This window comes from Uloborus diversus, chromosome 6 (genome assembly GCF_026930045.1).
Source record: "Uloborus diversus isolate 005 chromosome 6, Udiv.v.3.1, whole genome shotgun sequence".
NCBI lineage: Eukaryota > Metazoa > Arthropoda > Arachnida > Araneae > Uloboridae > Uloborus > Uloborus diversus.
In genome coordinates this window covers 42,649,724-42,674,446 of record NC_072736.1, presented here as the reverse complement: position 1 = coordinate 42,674,446, position 24,723 = coordinate 42,649,724, and the positions used below count along the sequence as shown (strand labels likewise).

The 24,723-nt window shown below is 32.1% G+C and overlaps 1 protein-coding gene across 1 annotated transcript; it reads left to right on the top strand.

The window, feature by feature from the left end:
• The first annotated feature begins 1,792 nt into the window (after positions 1 to 1,792).
• LOC129224364 (forkhead box protein N3-like) lies at positions 1,793 to 19,544 on the top strand. The gene is made up of 7 exons (XM_054858806.1): positions 1,793 to 2,380; positions 5,891 to 6,042; positions 7,706 to 7,764; positions 8,023 to 8,067; positions 9,048 to 9,113; positions 14,090 to 14,162; positions 19,223 to 19,544. Exons 1-7 carry the CDS (start codon positions 1,793 to 1,795, stop codon positions 19,542 to 19,544), a joined length of 1,305 nt encoding a protein of 434 aa, XP_054714781.1.
• The last annotated feature ends 5,179 nt before the right edge of the window (positions 19,545 to 24,723 follow it).

The following is a 24,723-nucleotide window of genomic DNA, read 5'->3' as shown; positions in this document are numbered from 1 at the left end:
AGACCAATAAGCGGCGCCAGTTTGAAAATACTTGGTATTTATTTTCAATAGTTAAGTCATTTGTTTTCAATTCAAATGTCCAAAATCCACACTTGGCTTTTATATGCTGAATCGTTTGTATTTTTGTGTTTCTTTGATGCCACGTGTCAAGTAAAATATTAGCGTTTTGCGGTAACTCTGCAGCAATCTTTCGGGATCTCCTTTCGGTTGATGATATTTCTTTTTATTTCTACAGTAGTACAGAATATAAAGCATATTAAACAAAAATACAAGCTTTTTTTTTTTGAATAAATATGTTTTTATTTGAATACATCGCTCGGCATGTGTACAATGAATAATAATATATTGGAACGTATTATCTGCGAATTATGTGTAAAAACAATTGTTTGTGCTTAGAATCGCGATTTGGTTCATTATAGACCGAAATAAAATAAGAATGGAAAATAAATTTGTATCGCAGAAGAAAAAAAACGGGAAAAATCAACATGGATTTCGGACATTGATGGATTTGTAGCACCCCACTATTTTCCACTTCATGTTTTGACATAAAGGTCCTTTTTTGTTCCCAGGTTCTTCCCTCGGAGCAAACTAAAAATCTGTGAAGAGTCCTGCTATTGTGCGCTGAAAAAAAAAAAATCATATCAATATGTGACTCACTATATTACTTCTTTTTGTTCTGCAATGGATCAAAAGAAGATTCCTGCTTTGCACTATTCGTCTCAAAATTTTTAATGTTGGTAGTTACACACCTTTGCTTCTTGATTGATGCTTCAATTGTTATGATGAAAAAGTATGCTTGTTAAAGGGGATAAATGAAGCAAGTATTTAGAAAGATAAGCATAACCATAAAGCTCTAGGGTAGGTTTGCCAGACGTCCTGGTTTTCAGACAAAATCCCGGTGTCCTGGGCCGATTACTTCATGTCCCAGAAAATAAACTTGATTACAGATGACCAAAAATAATCAACTGTGAAGGATTATTTTTAATAATAATTTTGTCATTTCTGTACCTCAGAGCCAGACTGATATAAGTCCAAAAATTGTGATTTTCTGACTATTACTGCATTGTATGTAGAATCTTAACTCATATATCGATCCATGCAGACGTAATTCTAAAAAAAAAAATCATCTGAAATAATTTTCCAGTGTTTTAAAAGAGCGCTCTTGTCCTTTCCATGGGCCAGACAAATGTTTTTCCTATGTCCTGTAATGTGGCGATTATGTGACTTACCTTAGTCTAGCTCTGAGGTACAGATTTTTGTAACATTGACTTGTAAAATTAATATCGGATTAGCTTGTGAGGCTTTTTACAACAAAATTAAAAACATAAAGACTTTCCAAAAGTCCTAGCCAATGCAAAAAACATGTAAATCTTGTTCAAAATGTTATTCCTCGTTCAAAGTTTTTCTTTTTGCTAAAATAACTTTAATCTACTGTCATGTACCTATGTGTGTGTGTGCTTGCATCATGTATTATTTATTACCCCTGGTTTAGGCTCATGGTAACCATTTATTCATAGCATTGAGAATGAACTACCTTCTGAAACAGGGGTTAGAACTCCTTTAAATACTTGCTACGATGGTGGGTGGGGGGGGGAGCGTATTCCGGGTGTCTCTGTTGAATATTTCAGAAATCTGGCAAGCCTACTCTAGGGGGTGTGGGGCTTAAAGGGCAGTATAAAGATTGTGCATCCCTAATGCATTATTTATATTGACATTGTTATTTAGATTCATACTGGTAAAAAAATGTGATTTTTTGTTATCTTTTTTTTTCAGTGGTTAAGTTTGTTCCTTTATGGCTGTTGAAGATCAGCCTGCTGAAGATAAGTCTCTCATTGCCATGACCACAAGCCTAAAGCATATCTTTAATGGTACAATTGCAATTGGCAAGTCGGCAATTCCCAATGGTTTGCTGAGCGCGGGTCATGGGAAAGAATCCAATGGGATTGACGATGATGAGCTCACTAGTTTGGCATGGTTACAAGATACAAATTTGCTTAAAAACTTCCAAATGGGTACCTACGGCATTGAAGGCGAAGATGTCCTCAGTGACACACCATCGAGCGACTGTTTAGATGACGCAATTGAACATGTGACTGTCAATGGATTTGGGGGAGAACAAACTGTTGAAAGCTTGTCCACACATTCGCCTTATAACCCTACACTTCATGCTAGCTCTAAACCCCCCTTCTCCTTTAGTTGTCTTATTTTCATGGCCATTGAAGATTCACTACACAAAGCTTTACCCGTGAAAGACATTTATAACTGGATATTGACTCATTTCCCATACTTCCAAAATGCTCCTACTGGTTGGAAAAATTCAGTTCGACATAACTTATCATTGAGCAAGTGTTTTCGTAAAGTTGAAAAGGAGAAAGGACAGGTAACTTGACTTTTACTAATTTTTCCTAGCCTTATTCCTTTCGATTGCTACTATTGCTTTTTTTTTCTTTCAAACTTTACTTTGCAGTTTTCCAATGCCTCTTAAAGCAAAGTTAAATAGTCCAACATGAGCTGTTTTATTTTGATGTGTTTCCAGATTCAGTTCTAAATGACCTTTAGAAGTAATATTGTTTTGAATCAGAGGGATATCAAAGAATTATATTTTCTGACAATAAAAGTTACATTTATGCTAATTGATTGTAATCACTCAAATGTTTGGTTTTTAAGTTTTCCCCCTTAGTTTATAATATAATATATTTTTACATTTTATTTTTGGATAACTTTCTATTATCTTAAGTTGACTTGACAAGCATGCAAAATTTGCATTTGTCTGCATATAACACAGTACAAGCATACTGGTACAATAGGGTGGGTCGAAAAACAAATTTTTTTCCTAATCAGTTTCTAATAGTGCGGAAAACTTGCGCATGGGCATCCTAATAACAAGTAAAATAATTGAAAATTATTAAAAAAATTTGAAATCACACAAAAGCCCTCAAATTGAGAAAAAATAGAAAAAATCGGCAATTTTTAAAGACTTATATCAATTTTTCAAAAAATAATTTACTTCATTTCTAAAAGTATAAAAAATACACTTTGTAGTTACTAAAATGTACAGAAAAAACTTGGGGGCACATTGTGTTGATAATTTGAATTCGCGCAGAAAGCCTTAAAATACCATTTAAGTAAAAGTCATATTATTTCAAAAATTCTTAAGCTGACATAAAGCTATGAAATTATTCTATTAAAAATGTGTTTTAATGTTTTAAATACATTTCTCATATGATGAAATGACTGAGGACCCACCACGTGCAAGCCCGTCATTTCAAATTTTTCCAGAGCGGGGGGGGGGGGTGTCAAAGGATGCAAATTCAACAGAAAACAGCAAAACGCATGCACACCAAAATGTAAATACATTTTTATTTCTCAAACTGTGCTGTGCAGGGGGGGGGGGCAATGAACCACTCCCTGACTCCCTAAATGGCAGGCCCAATCACGTGGTGGGGGCGGCTAGTCGAGTCCCACTCACCACCTTCCCAATCAAACAACCAATTTGGATGTGATTAATTGTGCTGAAGTTCTTTAATTTCTGAATTGGTATCAACTGTTTTTGATCTGATTGTTATTTACTATGAAAACCTTCTCGGTTTTCATGCTTGAGGCATTTTCCTTCATCCTCTGTCTCAAGTTTTGCTCACCTCTCTACCGATTGAGTGTGGTATCAAATATTCAAGTGGTATCAAATATGACAGAGTTCTGGCTTTCAATAAATGTTAAACATCCATTTTAATGCTTTACTTGTTTTTCCATTATGTCAAAATGACTCAGGACTCACCATGTGGATTTACCATCCAGTCGAGTACTCTGACCCCCCCCCCCCCCCCCCCCCCCCCTTCTCCACACAAACACCCTACCCAATCAACCAATTTGTGTGTGATTTTTCTGTTTAAGTTAAGAAAAATTTGACTTAGTTTAAAATTTGTCATCAAAGATCTTCATCTGAATGTTGTCTACTTAATAAAACCATCTAGGTTTTTATGCCCGCAAACTTTTCTGCCAGTTTCTGTCACAAGTTTTATACACCTCTCTACTGACTGAGTAAGGCACGGAAATTTCACATTTTTGTTGAAATTTCCATACTCCAAGTAAAGAAATTTCAACAAGTGATCCAGATTTAACTGTTAAGAATCTCAGACTCCTCAATTAGTCCCTATGGTTAACTATGTTAATTGAGTGTTAGGACTTTAATATTTCCTAAATTAGTTTAAAACAACAGCAATGCAGATACTGGAAAAATTATGGTAAAGACCAATGGTCCTGTTTGGTTTGGTACTATAAGGTTTGACATTACACCGTGAAAGACGGTCCAAAGCATATACTGAAGGTCATTCAAACAACGAGACGTTTACCGAGTAACATTAAAAGGAATCCTTGATCCCATCATTCGTAGAAACTCGTTCTTTTGTCATCCAGAGAATATGATGTGGCGATGATATTGAACTACATACAGCACATTCGAGAATTAGGCTACAGGAGAGCACTGAAAGCTTGAAATGAGCCACCAGGATTCTTCAAGCTTTCATTGATTAATTTTCAAGCCACAGATTATACTGAAATTTTTGATCGGCTCAAGTGTAACCTGATACCACCACACTCAAACAGTAGGAAGATGTGCAAAACTTGTGACAGAGGCTGCAAGAAACTGTCTCAAGCATGAAAACCCAGAAGGTCTTGATAGTAAATAGCTATCAGGTCAAGAATTTTTGATACAAAGTCAGAATTTAAAGAACTTCAGCACAATGAATCACACCCAAATTCGTTGGTTGATTGGGCAGGGTGGTGAGCTGGACTCGACTTGCTGCCACTGCTACCTGATTAGGTCCATCATTCAGGGGTTCAGGGGATGTTTGTTGCCCCCTCCCCCTCCAGGGCTTTGAGAAATAAATACATTTATACATTTGGGGGGCTGGACGAGGGCTGGGGTTCGTAGAAAGTTCCTTTGAATTTATACCTGTCCCCCCCCCCCAAAAAAAAACATGGTGAGGGTCTGTACATGGTGGGTCCTCTGTCATTTCATCATAAGAAAAATGTATTTAAAACAATAAAACAGATGTTAAATACAGTAAAACGTGTCTGCAACAATACTGTTCTGACCTAAAAAAGTATCATCATAGACAGGTTATCGTTATAGACAGTTTGATTATTCATGCTGACATTTTGCTGAGGAAAAAAAAATATATATATATATTGTTATAGACAGGTTGCCGTTACAGACAGTATTGTCATACACAGGTTTCACTGTAGTATATTTTTATAGCTTTATGTCAGCTTAAGAATTTTTTAAATAATATGACTTTTACTTAAAAAATGGTATTTTAAGGCTTTCTGCACAAATTCAAATTATCTACAATGTGCCCCCAAGTTTTTATGTACGTTTCAGTAACTACAAAGTGTATTTTTTTATACCATTAGAAATGAAGTAAATTTTGTTTTGAAAAAAATATGTGTCGTTAAAAATTGCCGAATTTTTCTGTTTTTTTCTCAACTTGAGGGCTTTGACGCAATTTCAAAAATTGTTTATAAATTTTTTAATTATTTTTCTCATTATTAGGATGCCCTTGCTCAAGTTTTCCGCTTATTAGAAATTGATTAGAAAAAAAAAAGTTTTTCGACCTACCCTATTGCACAAGCATTAATTTGTGTTTGCAGTTATTTTGCTGCAAAAATGTTGCAAAATACTGGTGGTATGAAAAATTGTTGCAGTTTATTGCGAAATATTTCAGCTGGATAGCTAAAAAAAATCATTGAACTGGCATCACAAATATTTTGTTTTGAGAATTAAATGAATTTTTTATAATATATATTTTTTCATATTCAGTTTTTACTATACTGAAATATTTTTCCCTGATTTTTTGTTTGAAATTCGCTTTCTAAATTCTAAATTTTGCAGAATGTGGGAAAAGGTTCATTGTGGTGCATTGATCCAGAGTTCCGTCCCAATCTTATACAGGCCTTACAAAAAGCTCCAAGTATGGCAAATGTAGAATTTAGTAATTTTACCTGCATGTCTCCATCACATTGTCAGAATGGAAAATCAGAGAGGTAAATATGTTCATGATTATTATTTTTTTTAAGTGTATTTTATTTTCTTGTCATTTGCTATTACCTCCAAGTAAATTTATGAAAAAATTTCCAATTAATGCATTAGCACAAGCAATTAACAAACAAGGCCTATACTTAAAAGATACATTTTAAAGAAAGTTACCTTTATTTTTGATCAAATTAACTTTAAAAGTAATAAAAAAGGAGGAATAATGCTGTAAAAATATGACTGAGAAGTACTTCTGAATTGAAGGACTATTATTTGTGATAAACATTTGGTACACAAGTTCAGTATCTTCTCCATAAGATCAATGATCAGTAGATTGTGAGCATTGTGCAATTTTATTCTCATTTGAACAAAATCCTTAAATTGAAAATTTTTGGTATTTTTATCCTTATACGGTTCTTAAAAAATTATTCCTGTTTGTAATACAGGGGATTGGTATACATGCCAGTCATTTTGCAGAGGTTGACCCAGGTTTTTATTTTTTGGTCTGCATTTTGTGAAAATAGGACATTTTCCTGAATGTTTTCTTTTTGTTGAAAAAAAGGCCTTTTATTTTACATATTTTTTGTTAAAAAGAAACCCTGTCATATTGAGCATGTTTAGCTGTCACAATTCTGATCTAAAAATCCCTTTGGCATTAAGAACTGAGAATGACTTGGAAGCTGGAGTTCTGTTTTTTTATTGATGTTTTGCTTTGAGATGAATTGATTGGTGGAGCTATTTGAGGAGCATCTGTGGTGATTTTGAGGAGCATTTTGATATTTTGCGGAGCAGCTCGGTATTTTGTCTAAAAATCAATATAAAAAACAAATTAACTTCTTATGTAAAATTTTTTGAGCTTCAATAATCATTTTAAGCACTAGCATAAAGATAGTTTTTTTTAAATTAATAAATCAGCTTTAAACACTGTATCATTCTTTGAGTATAAGCATCTTTAATTTCCCATATTTGCATGACTGTTATGATAAAATAGCAAAATATAATAAAAATTAAGTAGATTTTATTAAAATCTTTTGTAAGCCTGGTCAGAATTAAGACGAAATGGGAAATGCAGAGTCTGGCTATTTTTGCGGAGCTACTTCGAAAATACGGAGCAGTTGGCAACCCTGCAAATGAAATTATGTGAAAGGTATAATTTTAGGCATGAAATTTTGTGTAGTGGCACCTTTTACAAAAAAGAGTTTTATGAAGGGACCACAAAGTGGGTCCAATTTGCGTCTGAATGGACCTTTGTTTTCTTCACTTTTTTGGAAAATAGGTTTAATTTTTGAGTACTGCTTTTCGGTAAAAATTTATTTCTCTTTTGCATAAAATTGGTTACATGATCGAATTATTCTTCATTGAGGTCTTGGTACTGGATAATTCACGAATTCTTCCTGCTGTAAGCGTTATTAGCCTCTTATTGGATTGATAGCTTTAGATGAAGATACATTCTCTCTTGTTATGTGGATTAGCTTAGTGTCTTGATGGTATATTGATGCAAAATTTTTCTATTACTAAAATGGTTTTAAAATGGTGCTTTACTTTCATGAAAGAAAAAAATAAATCTAGAATGCCATTTTTTTTTAACACTTTGATACTTTATCCATCATAATTTGAAAGACAAAAATGTGATTTTAATCATTTGTAATGATTTGTATTCTTATTTTTCTTCAGTGAATTCAAGCCATGTCTTTTAGTATCCTCGCAGCAATCATTGCAGATTCCTTCTCCAGGTATAATTTGTTTACATCTCTGTTTAATGAAAAAGTTTTTAAATGGAAATAACTTCTAATTTATTTTGAACTGATTCTTGATTTATTTTGCATTTTTTAATCCTTTTTCAACCCAATGGAATCTTAGTATGAGTTTCACAGGCATCAAGTATATGCCTGGACATTTACATCTGATTCCATTGGGTTAATTCAAGCATTATTACTGCCAGCATTTAATTAGGTACTTATTAATGGTAATCTATGTTTCCTTTATTTCAGAGCTTTTCCCTTTTCTTTCTCGTCGCCTTGCTAGTAGTATGAAAGGTAATTAATACTTGCATATTTTAATTTAAAAACCTTTTGTATGTCTTTCAATGCAGTTGTTTATGCATGACACTCAATGAGTAAAGTGGTGTATTGAAAGTATAGTTAAAAATTGTAGATTTACTTGCTCTAAATCTTGTATTAAAAGTAACAGCTTCCAGATAAAAATCTTTCCCTACCTACCTATACAGTTTTTTCCAAATAAAAAAATAATAATGAAAAAAAAATAAAGAAAAAAAATAAATAAATGTAATAGAAAGTAATGTTTTTGAGGATTGTCTTAGGATTTTCCAGAAACAAAAAACAAAATGTTTTTCAAATAATGTGAATGTTTTCTGTGTGAAATGTTTTTGCATGCAGCCTGGTTCTTACAACTATATTTCTCCAAAGCATGCTGAAATTGCTTTTGCTGTTTAAAAAGGGAACACAAGTAATAGCGCACATTTTTTAAACACCTGGTAGTAAGTACTTTTGACATGCTTTGAAAACTGCTAAAAAGTACTTCTTTAATGATATTTTGAACTAATATAAAAAGCTATGTTCTGAAAAGTAAAGATCGTATGGTTCTATTTTAATCAGGGCCGCCGAGAGCCAAGGTGTGCCCCTTGCCAGTTTGGTCTCTGGACCCCCCCTCCATCCCCTGAAACTTGCTAAATTTATACTACTCCAATTATGAACCGGACCACCCTCAAGAAACGGGCCCTAGTTTCTGGCTAGGCTGACAGGACTTCTCATTGGGCCTGATTTTAGCCATTCAATATTGCAATATAACGGCTATTAAAGTCAATTGAAAATATCAATTCCTGAATAATTTTCAATTTTTACTTTATTGAAGGATTAAAAGCAGCAAAATCAATTATGAATGTTTACGTGTCTGCGACCCTAATATATATATATATATATATATATGTTCATAGGGTTTTGTATGTATTTTAAACTCAAAATTATTTATATTTATTTGAAAACTTTTTAACCTTTAGATCCAGAAGTTGATGCTGCTGCCACAATGCTCACATTGAAGAATGGCCCTAATGTATCAGTTCAAAGTACTGAGATTTCCTATGTCTTTGCACTGTTTGATCTTAAATAGATTAAAATGTTTGATGTTTGAAATTGTTGCGTATTTTGAACATAAGGTGAATAACATAACTTACAAAAATTCTTGGGAGCAGACATCCTCTTTTAGACTAACATGGTTTTTCTGCTACTTCTGGCATTCAGAATAAACATTCTTGTATAGTTCTTTCTGGAAAGGTTTGGCAAGTTCCACTAATATTGATGAAGAAGAATAAGTTATAAGTATGACAAAACAAATGTCCTTAGTATTGGCCACAAATGTGGACTAAATATGGAAGCCATGGCAGTTATAAAAATAATTTCATCTTGATGCTTAAAAACCTATCTGTGTAAAAACCTATCAATGTGAGCTGTGCAGATAAGAGCTTTGCAGTTTTGATAAGTGTGATAATATTATCAGCAATATAAATTTATGAGGTAGGCTTATTGCTAAAAATATGTATGCAAGCTTTTTTTTTATGGAGAAGGGAAGGAAGGAGGGGTGAATTTACCTAGACATAAAGAATGTGACTGAATGCCATGATATTTTTACCTTAACATGACTGACTCCCAGCTATACTTGACTTTTGATTGCAGACATGATGGAGGCTGGCATTCAGCTAATATAATTTTAGCATGGTAATCTTTAAAATATAAAATTATAGAGGTTAACAAGTTGCCTAGCCAAGTGATTTACCTGTAACGTAAAAGTATCAGTTTATCCAGTGATGTTGTGGATATCAAAAATGTAGCTCAAAATATTCCATAGTAACTTTGTTATGAGTAAAAGGGCTTTGTTATGAGTAAAAGGGCTTTGTTACAGTTTTTTAGGGCTGCATGTTCTTTAAACTCCTATAGTAATATATATATATAGGGGGAATGGTTGCCTGTATCCGTACAGACTACCATTTTAGGGTGGGGGGAGTCATGCTAAAAAATGACCCCTATAAACCAGGGCTGTCCAACTGGCGGCCTGTCAGCACTCATTGTGCGGCTCGCCAATTTCTTCTTCGGCATATTTCTTTTTTCGAAATTTTATGCTATCAAGAAGCATCCAAGACTACCATTCTTGGTCAAGCCTGGATCCCCGAAATTTCCTCTTGAGCGTTCTTTCATTCCTATCATATTGAGATTCCCTTTCGTATTGGGAGAAAATGATACAGGACATCAACAGGTTAGGGTCAAGCAGTCCTACTCTGATCGCTGGTGTTCAAACAAATTCTTAGAAATAGCATTGCCTCACGTTTGACTGGGGGAGACAGGGAGGGAAGAAAGAAACATTTCAAATAAGTAAAACCTACTTGCAATTGGTCAAAAATAAAGACCGCCCTCACTGACTCTACGGCTTTTGTTGATGGCCATCGATGTTGACACTCCTGCACTTGTAAAGAAAGCGAATCGGTCTCAATTTTCCCATTAAAATATAAGCAAATTTTTTTATAATCCTTCTGTTTCATTGTTTTATAATTAATAATTCAATTATTGATTGTTATTGTATAAGAGGTAAGAAGTTATTGTTCAAATTTTTCAAACTGCGGCTCGCCAGGTTATCAGTGAGCGGAATTCTGGTCCATAGGCTCTTTGCAGTTGGACAGCCCTGCTATAAACGAACCTATGGGTTTGGGTATGGAACACTTCTGAACAGGGTTGGCAAGTTTTTGCCGGCGGCGGAAAAAACATGAAAAAAACCACGGTTTTTACCGCCTGGCAAAAATAGGTTTTTGCCAAAGTGACAAAAATAGATTTTGTGTTAACAACTTACGGACAGTTTTTTTCCTTTTTATATAAAAGTAAAAGCATGAAAAGATGTTGATAAAATTTTAATTCAATTATTTTATAGTTTAAAAAAATTTAAGGTTTAACTTACTTTTAAAGTTATGGAGCATTTTTACTTTTAAATTTTTAAACACTAACATAAAATTTCAGTTAGTAACATCTAAGACAAATAATTAACTTACAATAAAAATGTAATTAGCTTGTTTATCATAGCATTTTTTACAGAATACTAAATATCTATATAAAGTATACTTAATCAAGATGCAACTATAAAATAAAAGAAATAAAAGTTGGCTCATTCTGAAAAAATTGTTTTAGCAAACATTTAAAATCTTAAGTTTTGCAACCCCAACATTTGTTTTTAATTTATTTTTCACCTTATAAATTAGAAGTAACATGGAGAGACATAACTAAAATATTAAAGTGCATTATTTATATTATATTGTCACTATTTCTTGATTAATAATATAATGCTACTTTATTTGCAATTAGGTTTTTGCCGTTTTTTTCCATTTTTGCCATGGTTTTTTTCCACTGTCCCAGCAAAAATACCTTTTTGCCGGCAAAAAACCCAACCCTGTTCTGAAACTGCTTTGTTGTCCATAAAAAGCACCAACTGCCAGAAATAAAGCACCTAATAGAGCATAGACCTTACAATTAATTTCATAAGCAATGAAAAGCAGTAGTATCTCTACATAGTATAAAATGAAGTCCCCAAAAAGCGTCTGTGTGTTTGAACTCGCAAAACTGGAGAACTACCCGGCCGATTTCTTTGAAATTTTCAGTTTGTTCCTTTAAGTCCTGAAAAAGTTTGCAGAGCAGTTCGAAAAAAATTCGATGAATAGTTCTTTTTTTTATTCCAATTAAGGCCCAATTTTCTCATAAATTCCCGATGATAGGGGAGAAAAATTACTTGCACATATTAATATTATATATCGTCGGAAAGAGTAGAATTTTCCGTGCTCTATTTGCTTCAATGATCTAACTTAATTACGACGGGAGTTATTTGCATTTTTAGCTCGAATGTTTTTAGGCTTAGCTGAAATTTAGGCACTATTTTCTTCATTAAATCTATCAATAGAAAGTGAAGGGATTATTCCCACAGTTTTCTTTTTGACACCATTGGAAAGAGTTGCTTTTTTTTACTCCAGATCTAACTCTACCTATGGTCGAAAGTTTAACCCTCTATCTTTATTAGAAAAAAGTTACAAGCGAATTAAATGAAGTTCAAAAATCTGTTCTCTATACAAGTTTTTAACCATTTTATTTTCCGTTTCCATGATAATGCTTTTTGAAACCATTGTTCATTTCCATCTTTCTCATTTTCAATTCTGAAACTTATTTTACTTTGTGTTTCCATGGTTACGCTTTTTAAATTCATCTTTCTCATTTAAATTTCTTATAAGTATTTTAATATCTGTCATCATTGTTTGGAGGGGAAATTTTGCATGATGGTTTTTTCTTCTTTTATTTAAGCCTGATTGTTGAATATACGTCACTTGACACAATTTTTATTTTCAAAGTAGACAGGGCGAAGCCGGGCAACGCAGTTAGTTTCAAATATATTACTCTCAAAAATAATTAATGAATGGAAAGGAATACTGAAACCATTTGCATTTTAATCGTAAAGTGTACGAACATAATGTTGACAGACACTGTTGTAAGCAGTTTGTGTGTGGGGGGGGGGGGGGTCATGACCCTATGACCCTCTCCTTGTATCCACCGCTAAATATATAGCTAATGTAGGAACTCCCATTATGAGTATCGGTTTACACACAGCAAGGTTTTTTCTTTTTGAGAGACTTAGTAAATTTACTGGGCTTTGAACATTATGTATACTTCTAAGTTCTACATCACAGAGATTGCAAGGAATCTTAAATTGTTAACAGAAAATTGCATTTCTTCTTGTCTATCACCTTTTAAGCAACGCTATCAAACGTTACCCCTATATCAGTTAAAATTTATTTTTATGTTTTGAAAAAATTCTTCTGGTGAGTGGCAATCAAACTTTCACAAACCATAAACATTGGTAAGGTGTGATTGGAGTATTTCTTGTCTAGATCCTTTGAAAACATTTTGATGTTGTGGTAGATAAGTTTTCGTTGTCTGATAAACCTTGATCTTGAAATCATGATGCTCATGGAAAATCCTATTTATTAGTGGACCAATTTTTACTGTGATAAGTTTGTTTATTTTATCAAATACAAAAGTTTGCACATTTTGTTTAGTCATTTTGTTTTTCTTAATATGCTTTTTTTAACAATTGCAGTTACTGTGAATTTTTGATTTTTTAGCATTTTTGTAATTTATTGTATAAGCTTTTTGTACAGACTTGCTTTTTTTTTTTTTTTTTTGAAGAAAAAACTGGAAAAAAAAAAACCCTCCAACATATTCCTACTGTTAGTATTGAATCCAAAATGCATTTGTTCTAATATATCGAAGACTCATTTCTGTAGGTACTGCCGTTTACCTGCACAAGGTAGCATAATCTTGTATACTGTGGTTTGTATCTACCTTTATTGAAAAAGCACCCACAAAACAAAAAAATCACAATTCTATCAGCTCTAATATTCTTGATGTACAAATTACGTATGCAGTAACCCCTCATTACATCAGTCCTCATTATAGCACCCATCATTAATTTCATTTAATATTCCAGTGAAAAGCTGTTAACAGAAGTAAAAGTGAAAAGAAAATGAACTATATGAAACTTACATGCTTTACCATTCTCCCATTTGTTGGAATGCTTCAAAGATTGTTTTCATTTGTACAGATTATTGGCAATAATATTTTCAATCTCATTCTAAAATGTTTGTACTTAAAAAAAAAAGTACATCAGTATTTTATAAAGATTAAGACTGGTTTTGAAGAAATAGCGGTGAAAAAAAAGCCTTAGGGGTGAAATTTTGCAAACGCATAATGATCCTCTGAAAGTGAGACATAGATAAAAATTAAGAAAAGTTAATTTTTATGTATTTTTTGTTGCAACTTTTAAAAAACTCATACAACTGACAGCTGCATTAAAGAGGCAACACATGAATGAGAAATTATTCAATGTTACTTATTATGTCTTTGTTAAATTAATTCATAATTATATTTCCTTAATGTCAAAAGCTTGTATAATTTTATATTATGTATTTCAAATGTTTTGTTTCCCTATTGAAATAAAGTGTTTTTATTTTTTCAACAGATATCAGTGAAGAATCCGAGAGTGATTCCTTACAATTTCATCATAGGTTCCTTCGTAAAAAATTACGTCTAAAGTGAGTAAAAATATGACACATTGCAATTTAATGTCACTCATCTAATCAATTTTACGTACATGTATGTCTTTGTAAAATGTATTCAAATTATGACTGCTTCCTTTTTACATTTTCAAGTAGCCGAGTTGCACTTCTTGAATTAAATATTCACTGGCAAGAAAGGATTAAGAATTTGCAGGTTGAATTCCTTCAACTTTTTAACCCTTTCTTGCAGAGAATATTCATAAAAATTGTAATAAATGGCTTAGAATGGCCAAAATTGGCTCAACCTCAAGGTATACGCCCAAAATGTCGCGGCCAAAATGTCGCCGGTTCAAAATGTCGCCGGTCCAAAATGTCGCCGGCCCAAAATGTCGCCGGTCCACAATGTCGCCGGCCCAAAATGTCGCCGGTCCACAATGTCGCCGGACCAAAATGTCGCCGGTCTAAAATGTCGCCAGTCCAAAATGTCGTCGGCCCAAAATGTCACCAGTCCAAAATGTCGCCGGCCCAAAATGTCGGCAGTCCAAAATGTCGGCGGTCAAAAATGACGCCAGCCCAAAATTCGCGAGGTCAATTAGTACGAAAAATTCAAATGTACGTCGATGCTTTTCAGCATAAAAGTTGAGAAAGAAGATTAATTGCCTTTCAAAGTAAGTTCCTTCAAAAATTCCAAACGTTTTCTCCTGTCTTAATTCGTAAACATCTGATTAATTCCAGAAAATCAATAGTTTTCAGAAAAACATACGTTTTTATGAGTAAAATTATGAAATTACGCCGAAATGTTCACCGTCAAATCTTTTGAAATCAATGAAACCCGTAACTGCTAAAACAGGTGTCTTTCACTCAGATTTTTGAAAAACGATAACAAATATTTTCAATTCTCAGCATTCATGAAATTTATATATTCGATAGAACATCACGGGACGATTTCAGAACAGTTATTTTATTGAAGGTTTTCAAGAGGATACTTTCATGCTTGCGAAGTAGCGCTTTTCAGCTAATCACATTTCCCAATTTTAAGTAGGAAAAAAAAAAATTCATAATGTAGGGTGAAATAACTGATATCAATGAGATTATTCAGGTCAATTTTGACCTAGACTTATTTTTAAAATGAGTTTCAAAAGGTAATAGTTCCAGCTCAATATAGCTTGGTAATTCAGAAAGAAAAGAATATTGATAATAATAATAATAAACAAATTAGCTTTTCTCTCTCAGAAAAAATTGCTGTTTTAATTAGTGAAATTTTACTATGCAAATTATATAAGAATGCAAACTCAGTTTTTATTTAACACCCACGCTAGTTAAAGTGCTACAAGAATGAGAGGAATACACGGCTAATTTAGATTTTATTGATATCATGCTCAACCTCTCATATTTAAATTCAGTATATTTTTCATTGTTGATTTAATTACACTGACTCACGTAAACGATTACGAAACTCAACTTAGAACGAAAATAAGTCTTGTTTTCGTTTAATTTCACTTGGATGCTACATTTTTGTATGAATCCTCGCATTACTTCTTGAGATATAGCAGTCACATAAAACGATAAAAATTATTTAGTGATCCATCCTTTTGGGATGACTGAAGCCAAAAATAAATGAGCAACTCGCCCTTTAAGATATATCTGTAGATCAAATTTTGTCTTAACCTTTGTACAGTAGACCAAAGTAGTACCCTCGTTTTATGCGGGGGTTATGTTCCACGGAAATGCTGCGTAAATCGAAACCGCGTAAATTGAGACCTAATATTAGTGTCAAAATAGGGATTAGGTTCCCTAGATAAAAAAATACTTCATTGTAGTGATGACTAGTTGTATAATAAGTTTAATGTGTACTTATATCGATTTTTATGCATAATATGCATAAAGAAAACAAACTAATTTCGTGTTCTGTTTATAAAGAAGAGCTGGCTATGATAGTCTTTTGGTAGTCATTAAGAATTTTTCCTCTAATTCTTTGCGGAGCATTAACGCATCCATGATCACTTGCGTCATTTCCTTGATAGAATCTTCCTTCACTAACAAATAGGAAAGATCATTTCTATTGTCTACGAATGGTTCAAAATTTTCAATGTGAGCGTTTTTGGTTGTGTGTCACCAGAGTCAGTATCCTCGTTGGTTTTGACCTCCTTTGTCACTCCTAAAAGCTCTTCTTCCAGTGAGTTCTGAACTGTGTGAGTTTAATCACTTTACTTTTGATGGAAAAAGCTCTGGAACCAATCGCATAAAATGTCTCCAAGGACCCAAGTTCGATTATTAGCACACCAAAATGCAGTTAGTTATGTGTAATCTGCAATCGTTAGGAGCTTGGTTTTTGAAAGAGAGGAAAATGTTACCTATTTGCATTGCCGCATCTGCGTAAATAAAATAAAGGTGTCAAATCTTCAACCGCGTATAATCGAAACCGCGTAAAATAAACCCGCTGAACACGAGGGTCTACTGTATTACTTTTTGAGATATATCAGTCACAGATAATAAAAAAGAAAGGAAAAAAAAACATTCGATTGCTCCACCTCTGGTGTTATTGGCCCCAAAATCTGTCCCCCTGCTGCTTCCTAACATTTTATTTGATTCCGTTCATCATTTTTTGAGCAATGACAGTCACGCATATCGATGAAAACGCTCAATTACTCCACTATCTTAACGAATTGACGCAAAAAACCACGCAGCCCTAAATTATATATGGGTACTTGCGGGTATCGTTCGAATTCTTACTACAGGTTTTGACGTAGAATGGCCCCAAAAAATCGGTCACATACAAACGCACACTATTCTTGAAGAAAAGTTTAAAATAATTTAGCGAACGTCAGAACTGAACGCCGTCAGAACGTTTTAAAGTTGGTAGATAGCGAGTCACAAGAAATAAGATAACGTAACGCTTGTATTCTATTTGTTTGCTGAAAAACAGCCGACAGTTGCGAATCAAAACGGAATAATCTTGTTAGAATTTATCAAGAAACTCAGTTAGTCCAGTCCCGTTTTTAACGGTGACATTCATTAAAGGCAGTAATCATTTATTCTGCAAATTTGGTGTTAAACAGCATTTTTGTACATTTGCTTTTTTCTTACCAAGTGAATGAGCGAATTTTGGATCTACGACATTTTGGACAGGCGACATTTTGGCCCGGCGACATTTTGAACAGGCGACATTTTGGACAGGCGACGTTTCAGCCCGGCGACATTTCGGCCCGGCGACATTTTGGACAAGCGACATTTTGGCCACGACATTTTGTCCCGCGACATTTCGGTGGCGACATTTTGAACCCAAACCCAACCTCAAACAGTGTGGATGTATGCTTTTTATTTATTTATTTATTTATTATTATTTTTTTAATAGCAAAGAAGCGATTCCATTTCAAAAGTAGTTTGTAGTCGCTACATTAAAAGAAAAAAGTAATGAAAAAAAATGTTTTTCCGACCACTGAGCTACTTTTTTGGAGATTTTTCTTAGCCATTCCTTGTAATTATTTGAAAGTACTCTGCCCTAGTTTTTTAATTCCTTATTTTGAAACCTTTTGTTATTATTATTGTTTTTGTTCATTTCAATTTCACCATCCTTTTAAACATGACTAAAATGCTTTCCTCACCTTCTATTATTGACTGATCCAATTTATTGCTTTTAAATGGGAATAGTTTAAATAGCGAGATAATATTTTTACTACTTTTGGTATTGATTAATCAAATTGATTTGCTTATTATTACCTAAATAAATTTATGTCGCCGTGACGATTGAACAAGCTGGTTTATTGTCACAACACTGAACTGGAATACAATGGAAGTGTAACAAAAATTATGGAATATTCTGAAAAATATGTGGACAGGATTTGTAGGGTCCTTAAAGTGCTTAATTTTTACTCATACTTTGTATGTACTGAAATGCAAAACACTTGATTTTTTCAGATGAGAAAAACTAGCAATGTGAAGAGAAATTTCAGTGCCCTGATAAATTTTATTGATTGAAAAGAAGAAAGAAGCTTCTAAATTAAACAATAACTAATTTTAAAAAAGCCACAGAATTGCCAACTCTCCCCAATTTGCTCGGGACATTCTCTTTTCTGTTGATCTCTCGCCTTACAACTTATTTCTCACATTTAAAAAGAAAATCCTAAATAAATTTCCTGTTTGTGAAAATTTGGTGCATGATTTTGATACTTGAGTAAAATTTTCAGCAATTAATCATATTGCACCACAATCATTTGTTGCGGTATTATACCTTGTGAGTTGATGAGATTTGACTCTCCTGTCTCACTGATTTCTACATCACTCAAAATTGGTATCTCACAAGATTTGCCTTTGATTTGCAATAAAATCAACAGCAAATTTGGTAGGTGGAATGAACTAAGGTATGTAGAATTATATTTAAAAACCTTGACATTTCTAAATTTTTCTTTCACTATTTTGACTTTTCAGTTCTGAAATAAATGCACAAATTAAGTACAAATGAATTGAAAGCTGTTTTTAGCAAGTTAAGCACGTGTTATGGTAGAAATTACTTTTCGTTCTAGAATTTTCTGTCTAGAAAAGTTTGGTTTTGCAAAAGTGTTATGCATCAATTATGCAAAACTTGAAAAATTTTTTAAAAAAAGCTCCCCCCTCCCCCCAAATTCCTCCAATACTGAGGAAATAAATCATAGTTCAGGGTGACGAGTACCAAAGGTTTTGCAGTATTTTATTTTTATTCTTATATTCAAGGGTGCCCATATGGGGGGGGGGCAATTAGGGGCTCAAGCCCTTCCCCCCTAGAATTTAGGTCTTCCTTGCTTTTAGTACTTTTTTCTTTGCAAAAATGTAAAGATATTTCTTCTTCAGCCGTTAATGAATAAGTTACTAAAAATGTCAAATTTTAATAACTCTAATCTGCACTGAAATCAGTTTCCATGGGGAAAATATCCTGCTAATCCATGGGGAAAATATCGTGCTATATCATGGGGAAAATATCTGAGCCCCCTCGTACAATTTTGCATATGGGCGCCCTGGCTTATATTTCAAACATTGTTATAGATGAATATGACCAAAGGACGAAATAAGTTATCAAGCAGAAAGAGTTAAATTTAAAGCTGTTTTTTACATTTTAACAGGCAATCATCACAGAGTTCAGCAGTTAAGAAAATGAAAACGGCTAAACCTGTCATAACCACCAGTCCTAGTGAAGATCACACCTATAGTGCCTGTCTAAATCAGCCAGAAAGCAGTGTTGAAGACGCTGAAGAGACCTGGTCAGGAAATGATAAAAATAGCACTGATGCAACTTTACCTGTGATTTTGAGTGACACAGTTAAAAGTGTTTCAAAACAGGCCAGGAACAATGAAGAGGAAGAAGGAGCACATGCATTGATGAATTTAGCTGAAATTGCTTCCAAACGATTGCTAAAAAAAGCTACTGTTAAGAATAATTCTTGAGTAAAACTGATTTTTGCTTGTTAAAAATTGTAGTACAATCATTAAAACTATGGTGTGACAAAGACTTTTTTAAATGTAATATCTGCTACATTTTCTTTCATTGTTTGTTTGTTTATCTAAGGGGCCATTCATTAATTATGTAAGGATGATTTTGGCAATTTTGACTCCCCCCCCCCCCTCTCCCTATGTTAGGGTACGTAAGATTCCATTTCGTTTTTCAAAATAATAAATAATGAATCTTTCCTTACTGGAATTGTTAAAAAAATTTTAAAAACCTTTTTTGTGCAAAAAAATAGTTACTAAAAAATTGGAACCCAGACTGGATGTTTTTTTTTTTTTTTTACTTTTTTTTTTTTTTTTTTTGTATGTAATGAGCTACTAATTTAAAGTAAAACATGCCATACAATGTGAGATTCTTTTATTATATTTCACACCATTCATTATTTGTAAAACAAGTTAAAAGCAGCTCAGCCTAATACGTTTTTTACCTTCCAGACGCAAATGAAATATGATCCCTGCCAAACCACTTGACCGCACGATTTCTAGTATGAAATTTTGACTTGGAAAATCTTGTGTTAGAATGAGTTTGCCCCTTCCCCCTAAAGTAAGGGTATGTAGAGATTTTTCCAACCCCTGGGGACCCTGACATAATTAATGCATGACCTCTTAAGTGTTTTGAAAAGTATTTGGTAATTCCAATTTGATTGATCGAGCAATGCTACGAAATATTTCGAGTTTCTTTACTATGTGTATTTTGAGTGAAATACTTTTTTTTTTCCGCCCTTTAAATTTGAAGAAATGTAAGTTCATTTGTCACATGTAAAATGTTTGTACAAAAAGAGTGGATGCACCAAATATTTCTCAAGTGCCTGTTGGTGCAGAAGTAATTCGTGAAATTAGTGCTACAACAAATGATAATGAAATGGTTTTTTGATTTTCAAAATGGAATATTTATCTTTTGGTTCAGACAGCATTTTGCTGTACAATTTCTATAAAAAAATGTTTTGCAGCTTATGGCTTTCATCAATTCATTTGTTGTGTTATGACATTTATTGACTCAAGTGGTTTAGAATTTTTTGCTGCAAATTGCATATTTAATCATTATTATTCACTATTTTTGTTTCAATATTTGTGTTTAATTTAATTACTTTCTTTGTGTAAATGTGCTTAGACCTTTATTTTTTCATTGTATATTTAAAATGTTTGACTAAAAGAATCTATAAATTAGATGCTTTTCAAGCTTACTATTGTTGTCTACTAAAGGACCTTCATCCTGTTATGTCTTTTTCTGTGATTTGTATGTGTTTGTGAAAAATCATTTCAGTGATTTATGCTTTATTCATTTGAAAGAATTGTCTTAACTGATTGCAAGATAACAAAATATTTCCTAGGGGAAATAGTATAATGGCTAAAATAATACTTTGATTTTTTTTTTTGGAATAGAACCAATGAAGTAATTTACTTTGGATCATAAATTCCTGTCACTTTTCTAAACCTAGTCGACATTAAGATTTTCATTTATTTATTTGTTCTTACTAAAACTATTAGAAGTGCCTTTTTTTTTTCCAATATGGAAGTAATTTCAATTTCAAGCTGTCTCCCTCTCGCTCCCTTTATTTTTATGTATTTATCAATTTTGATCTTCAAATGAACTTTTACTTATTAAATAATTTTAAAAAGAAAATGTTCTTCAAAGTTTTTCCAATTTTTAAGCAGCTCTAATAGTTTTGTGTTTCGATATGTTTACTTCATACTGGTGAAGAAATAGAAAAATGTTCATAGTCTGTGTTTGAAATTTAAGCTTTTCTGTATCTTTTGCCATATTTGGAAACAATAAGCCAAAGAAATTTCAAATTTGACTGCATATTTGTTCTTGAATCTTAAATAAGGACTACATACGATAAATTTATTTATTGAGTTATTAGAAATATTAATTTTTAGATCAGATAGACATCTTCAATATCAAAAGCTCATAAATATTAATATTTTTAAAAACTTTTTTTGTACTTGTTTTCTACTTGGACCCCTTTTCTTTTTTTGGTATTCGGTACATGCAAATTTTTTCTGAAAAAAAAGAAAAAATCTTTCCTAAAAAAAATTCTTACAGCTCTAATGAATTATATTTTGTTTTAAATCTTATTTGAACAGAAATGTCCTTTGATTGTGTAGTGACTTTGTTAATATTGGTCGGACATTATGTTAGTGTAAGTGGAAGTTTTAAAGTTAGATATATATAGCATAAAACATTTAAAGGAGATCAATATTTATTTTTATCCCCTAAAGACTAGGTTAGAATTGCAATTTTTTTGTAACATAACCTTATTCTACAAAAATTAACTTAAAAGAAAAAAACAGCTTTGTTAAATACAAATTTTTTCCGGAACTATTGTGAGTCATTACAAGCTCTTATTCTTTGATATGTTGAAAAAAATTTTGGGGTTTCCTATATGATAATGAGAAACACTGGGATTTGTTGCCACTAAATAATTGTCATGAATTTACTGCTTTAAAATGTTTGACAGCTTTATATCTTTAAAAGACTATTAAGAAAAAGACATATATTAAATTTTCATCTGGATTATTATGTATTGCATAGTAAGTCATTAATATTTTGCTTGTATTCTAGGCATTTTATTAGTGTTTTAAATGTGTATATCTTTAGAATATTGTTTTATATACTAAAGCTGAAAACTAGGAATCTCAAGTGTTATTTGTTTAAAGTTTCTTCTTTCTTTTTATTTCTTATGCATTATAGTCTTCCATTTTAGGTTTGGATCTAAAAATGATTTTATTAAAACTGTGCTTCCCATAATTTTAGTGATGTGATTATATTCTACTGTGAGATTGAACTAAATTGAAAAATGTACAAATTATTGTTTCCAAATAGGATGTTTTGAGCATTATTTATGTCCCGAAACATGTATGTCGCAATTCCGTGCTGTTAAGGAGCCAAAGCATACATTTTAAAAAATTGCTCGTACATTCTTTGTTAGTTGTTTTCAGTTATTCTTTTAAATTATTTATGTTTGTTGAATTACTTTACGTAATTTTTTAGGATCTTTTATTGTGAGCATAGTTGCCAATACATTATGAAATATTTTCCTTTTCGTATTTATTATGGACTGATGAAAGACTAGTTTTTGTAGAATAATTCACAACTAAGTTTGTTTCCCAATATTTCTTGAAGTATCTTATTAACTCTGGCATTTAAAACAAAATAATTTTTAAGCCTTGATTCATTTTTGATTGAACTTTTCCAGTGCACAAGCACTTTTAAAAGAAAAAAAATAATACATTACTTTCTCCTTTTATATGTGTATCGTAATTTGAAATTTGCTATTGCTCTTTTTGCATAACAATTAACTTCACTTAATGGTTTTTGAAATGACTTATAGAAGATTATTAAAAGTGTACAGTTATGAGTAATCAAAATATTCTAGACACTTGAAGACACTACATTGTCTTACAAATACATTGCAAATTAAGAAATACTTGCTCTAAAAGTAAGTGTACAGATAGTGAAGGACATCCTAATTGAATGTTTAGACACATGAAACTAATTTTCTTGCTAAGTTTATTGTTGTAAACTTGTTATTAAAATTATATCAAACACACCATTCCTATTTTAAAATCCCTTTCCTTATTTTCCTTTTTTTTTTGGGGGGGGGGGGCAAGTTTTTATTAAATCTATTTCAGATAATTTCCTAAAACAATATTAAATAGATTGCTCAATAAAATTTTGATTAAATCATTAATGACATATTTTTAGTCGTGTAATGTTTTTAATTGAAATAAATAATATTTTTAATTGTAAAAAATAATGTTGCACTTGCTTCATTAGGAAGATTTTTTTTCCATTGGAATGAAAAAATAATAAGGTTACGTCAATGTAATAATATGAAATGAAAGAGCAGTGATGTTATTGATTGCTTGCAATATCAATAGTGTGTCACATTATAAAGTAAAAGCTGATGTTGCGCCAGGTCATTATTTTCAGTACATCTTACTTCCCTCCACAGTTGATAAACTGTATGTGAATGCATTTTAGCCTTCAGTTGACCTCCCCCCCCCCTTATTTAGTAGCCTACATTTTCTTTTAATATTTTATGCAGTTTCACTTTGTAATGCTTTAAAATTGAAATGATAGAGATGCTATATTTTCAATGCTTAGTCAAAATAACATTAATTTTGCAGTTTTAGTAATATGATCCCATTTTATGGCTTTTGTATAAATGTTTGCGAAAGTAGCTTCTCAACCTCAAATAGTGATAAATTTTCTTTTCTTTATTTTTAATATAAACTGAGAAAATTTAATTACTACTGTGGTCCCAAGTATGTTAAGAAGCATCTTTGTTTGTATGCTTAACTGCTTAAATTGAACTCAGTGTGAAAGTGAAATAACATGCTCAAATCGTATGAACTTATTGCTAAAAATTTTGATCCCCCACCCTCTCTTTTACGAACTCTATTTTCTTTTGGTAATGTACATCATATGCTAAATTAAGGCTCATATTATTAACATTTTCAGACAGTTTTAAGGCTACGTTTTCCTGTATTTTGAGCTGACGTATTTCCATTCAGCGGAAGAAATATAAAATTTGTTTGTCTATTTAATTTTAAATACTACTGAAGTAAACTCATGTTAAATATAATTTTGTTTCATGAAATAAGATATCTTCTAATTTGTTGCAGGCTTGAAATGTCGTTCAGAATTATTTGTAGATCCACTTTATGAACAAAATCTTTGTAATAATTTCATGATATAATAAGTGACTGCTGTGTGGAAAAAAAAAAAAAAATCTCATGTAAGCATTTTTGACTTGGATTATTTTTTAAAGTCTGAAAACTTGCCAGAAAACATTCTCTGTAATGTCAGAATTATTTCTAACTACTAATATTGATGGAGTTTTTTCTTTTTATGTCCTGAAAACTAGACATTCTTAGCAATAATTTTTAAAAATGGGTTTTGGTCATAATTTGTCAAAAAGTTTAATGTAATGTATTTCTGGAAGCTTCCCTTCCTTCATGTTTAGTAGTTTATAAAATAGTATTGTTTGTCGTAAATATGTCCTATTACATAAGCATTTGAAGCAATAATGAAAATTTTGTACATCGAAAAAATAAGCATATTTTCCTGACTTCCATACTTTAAAATTGCTTTCAAATTTGTGCAAATTTT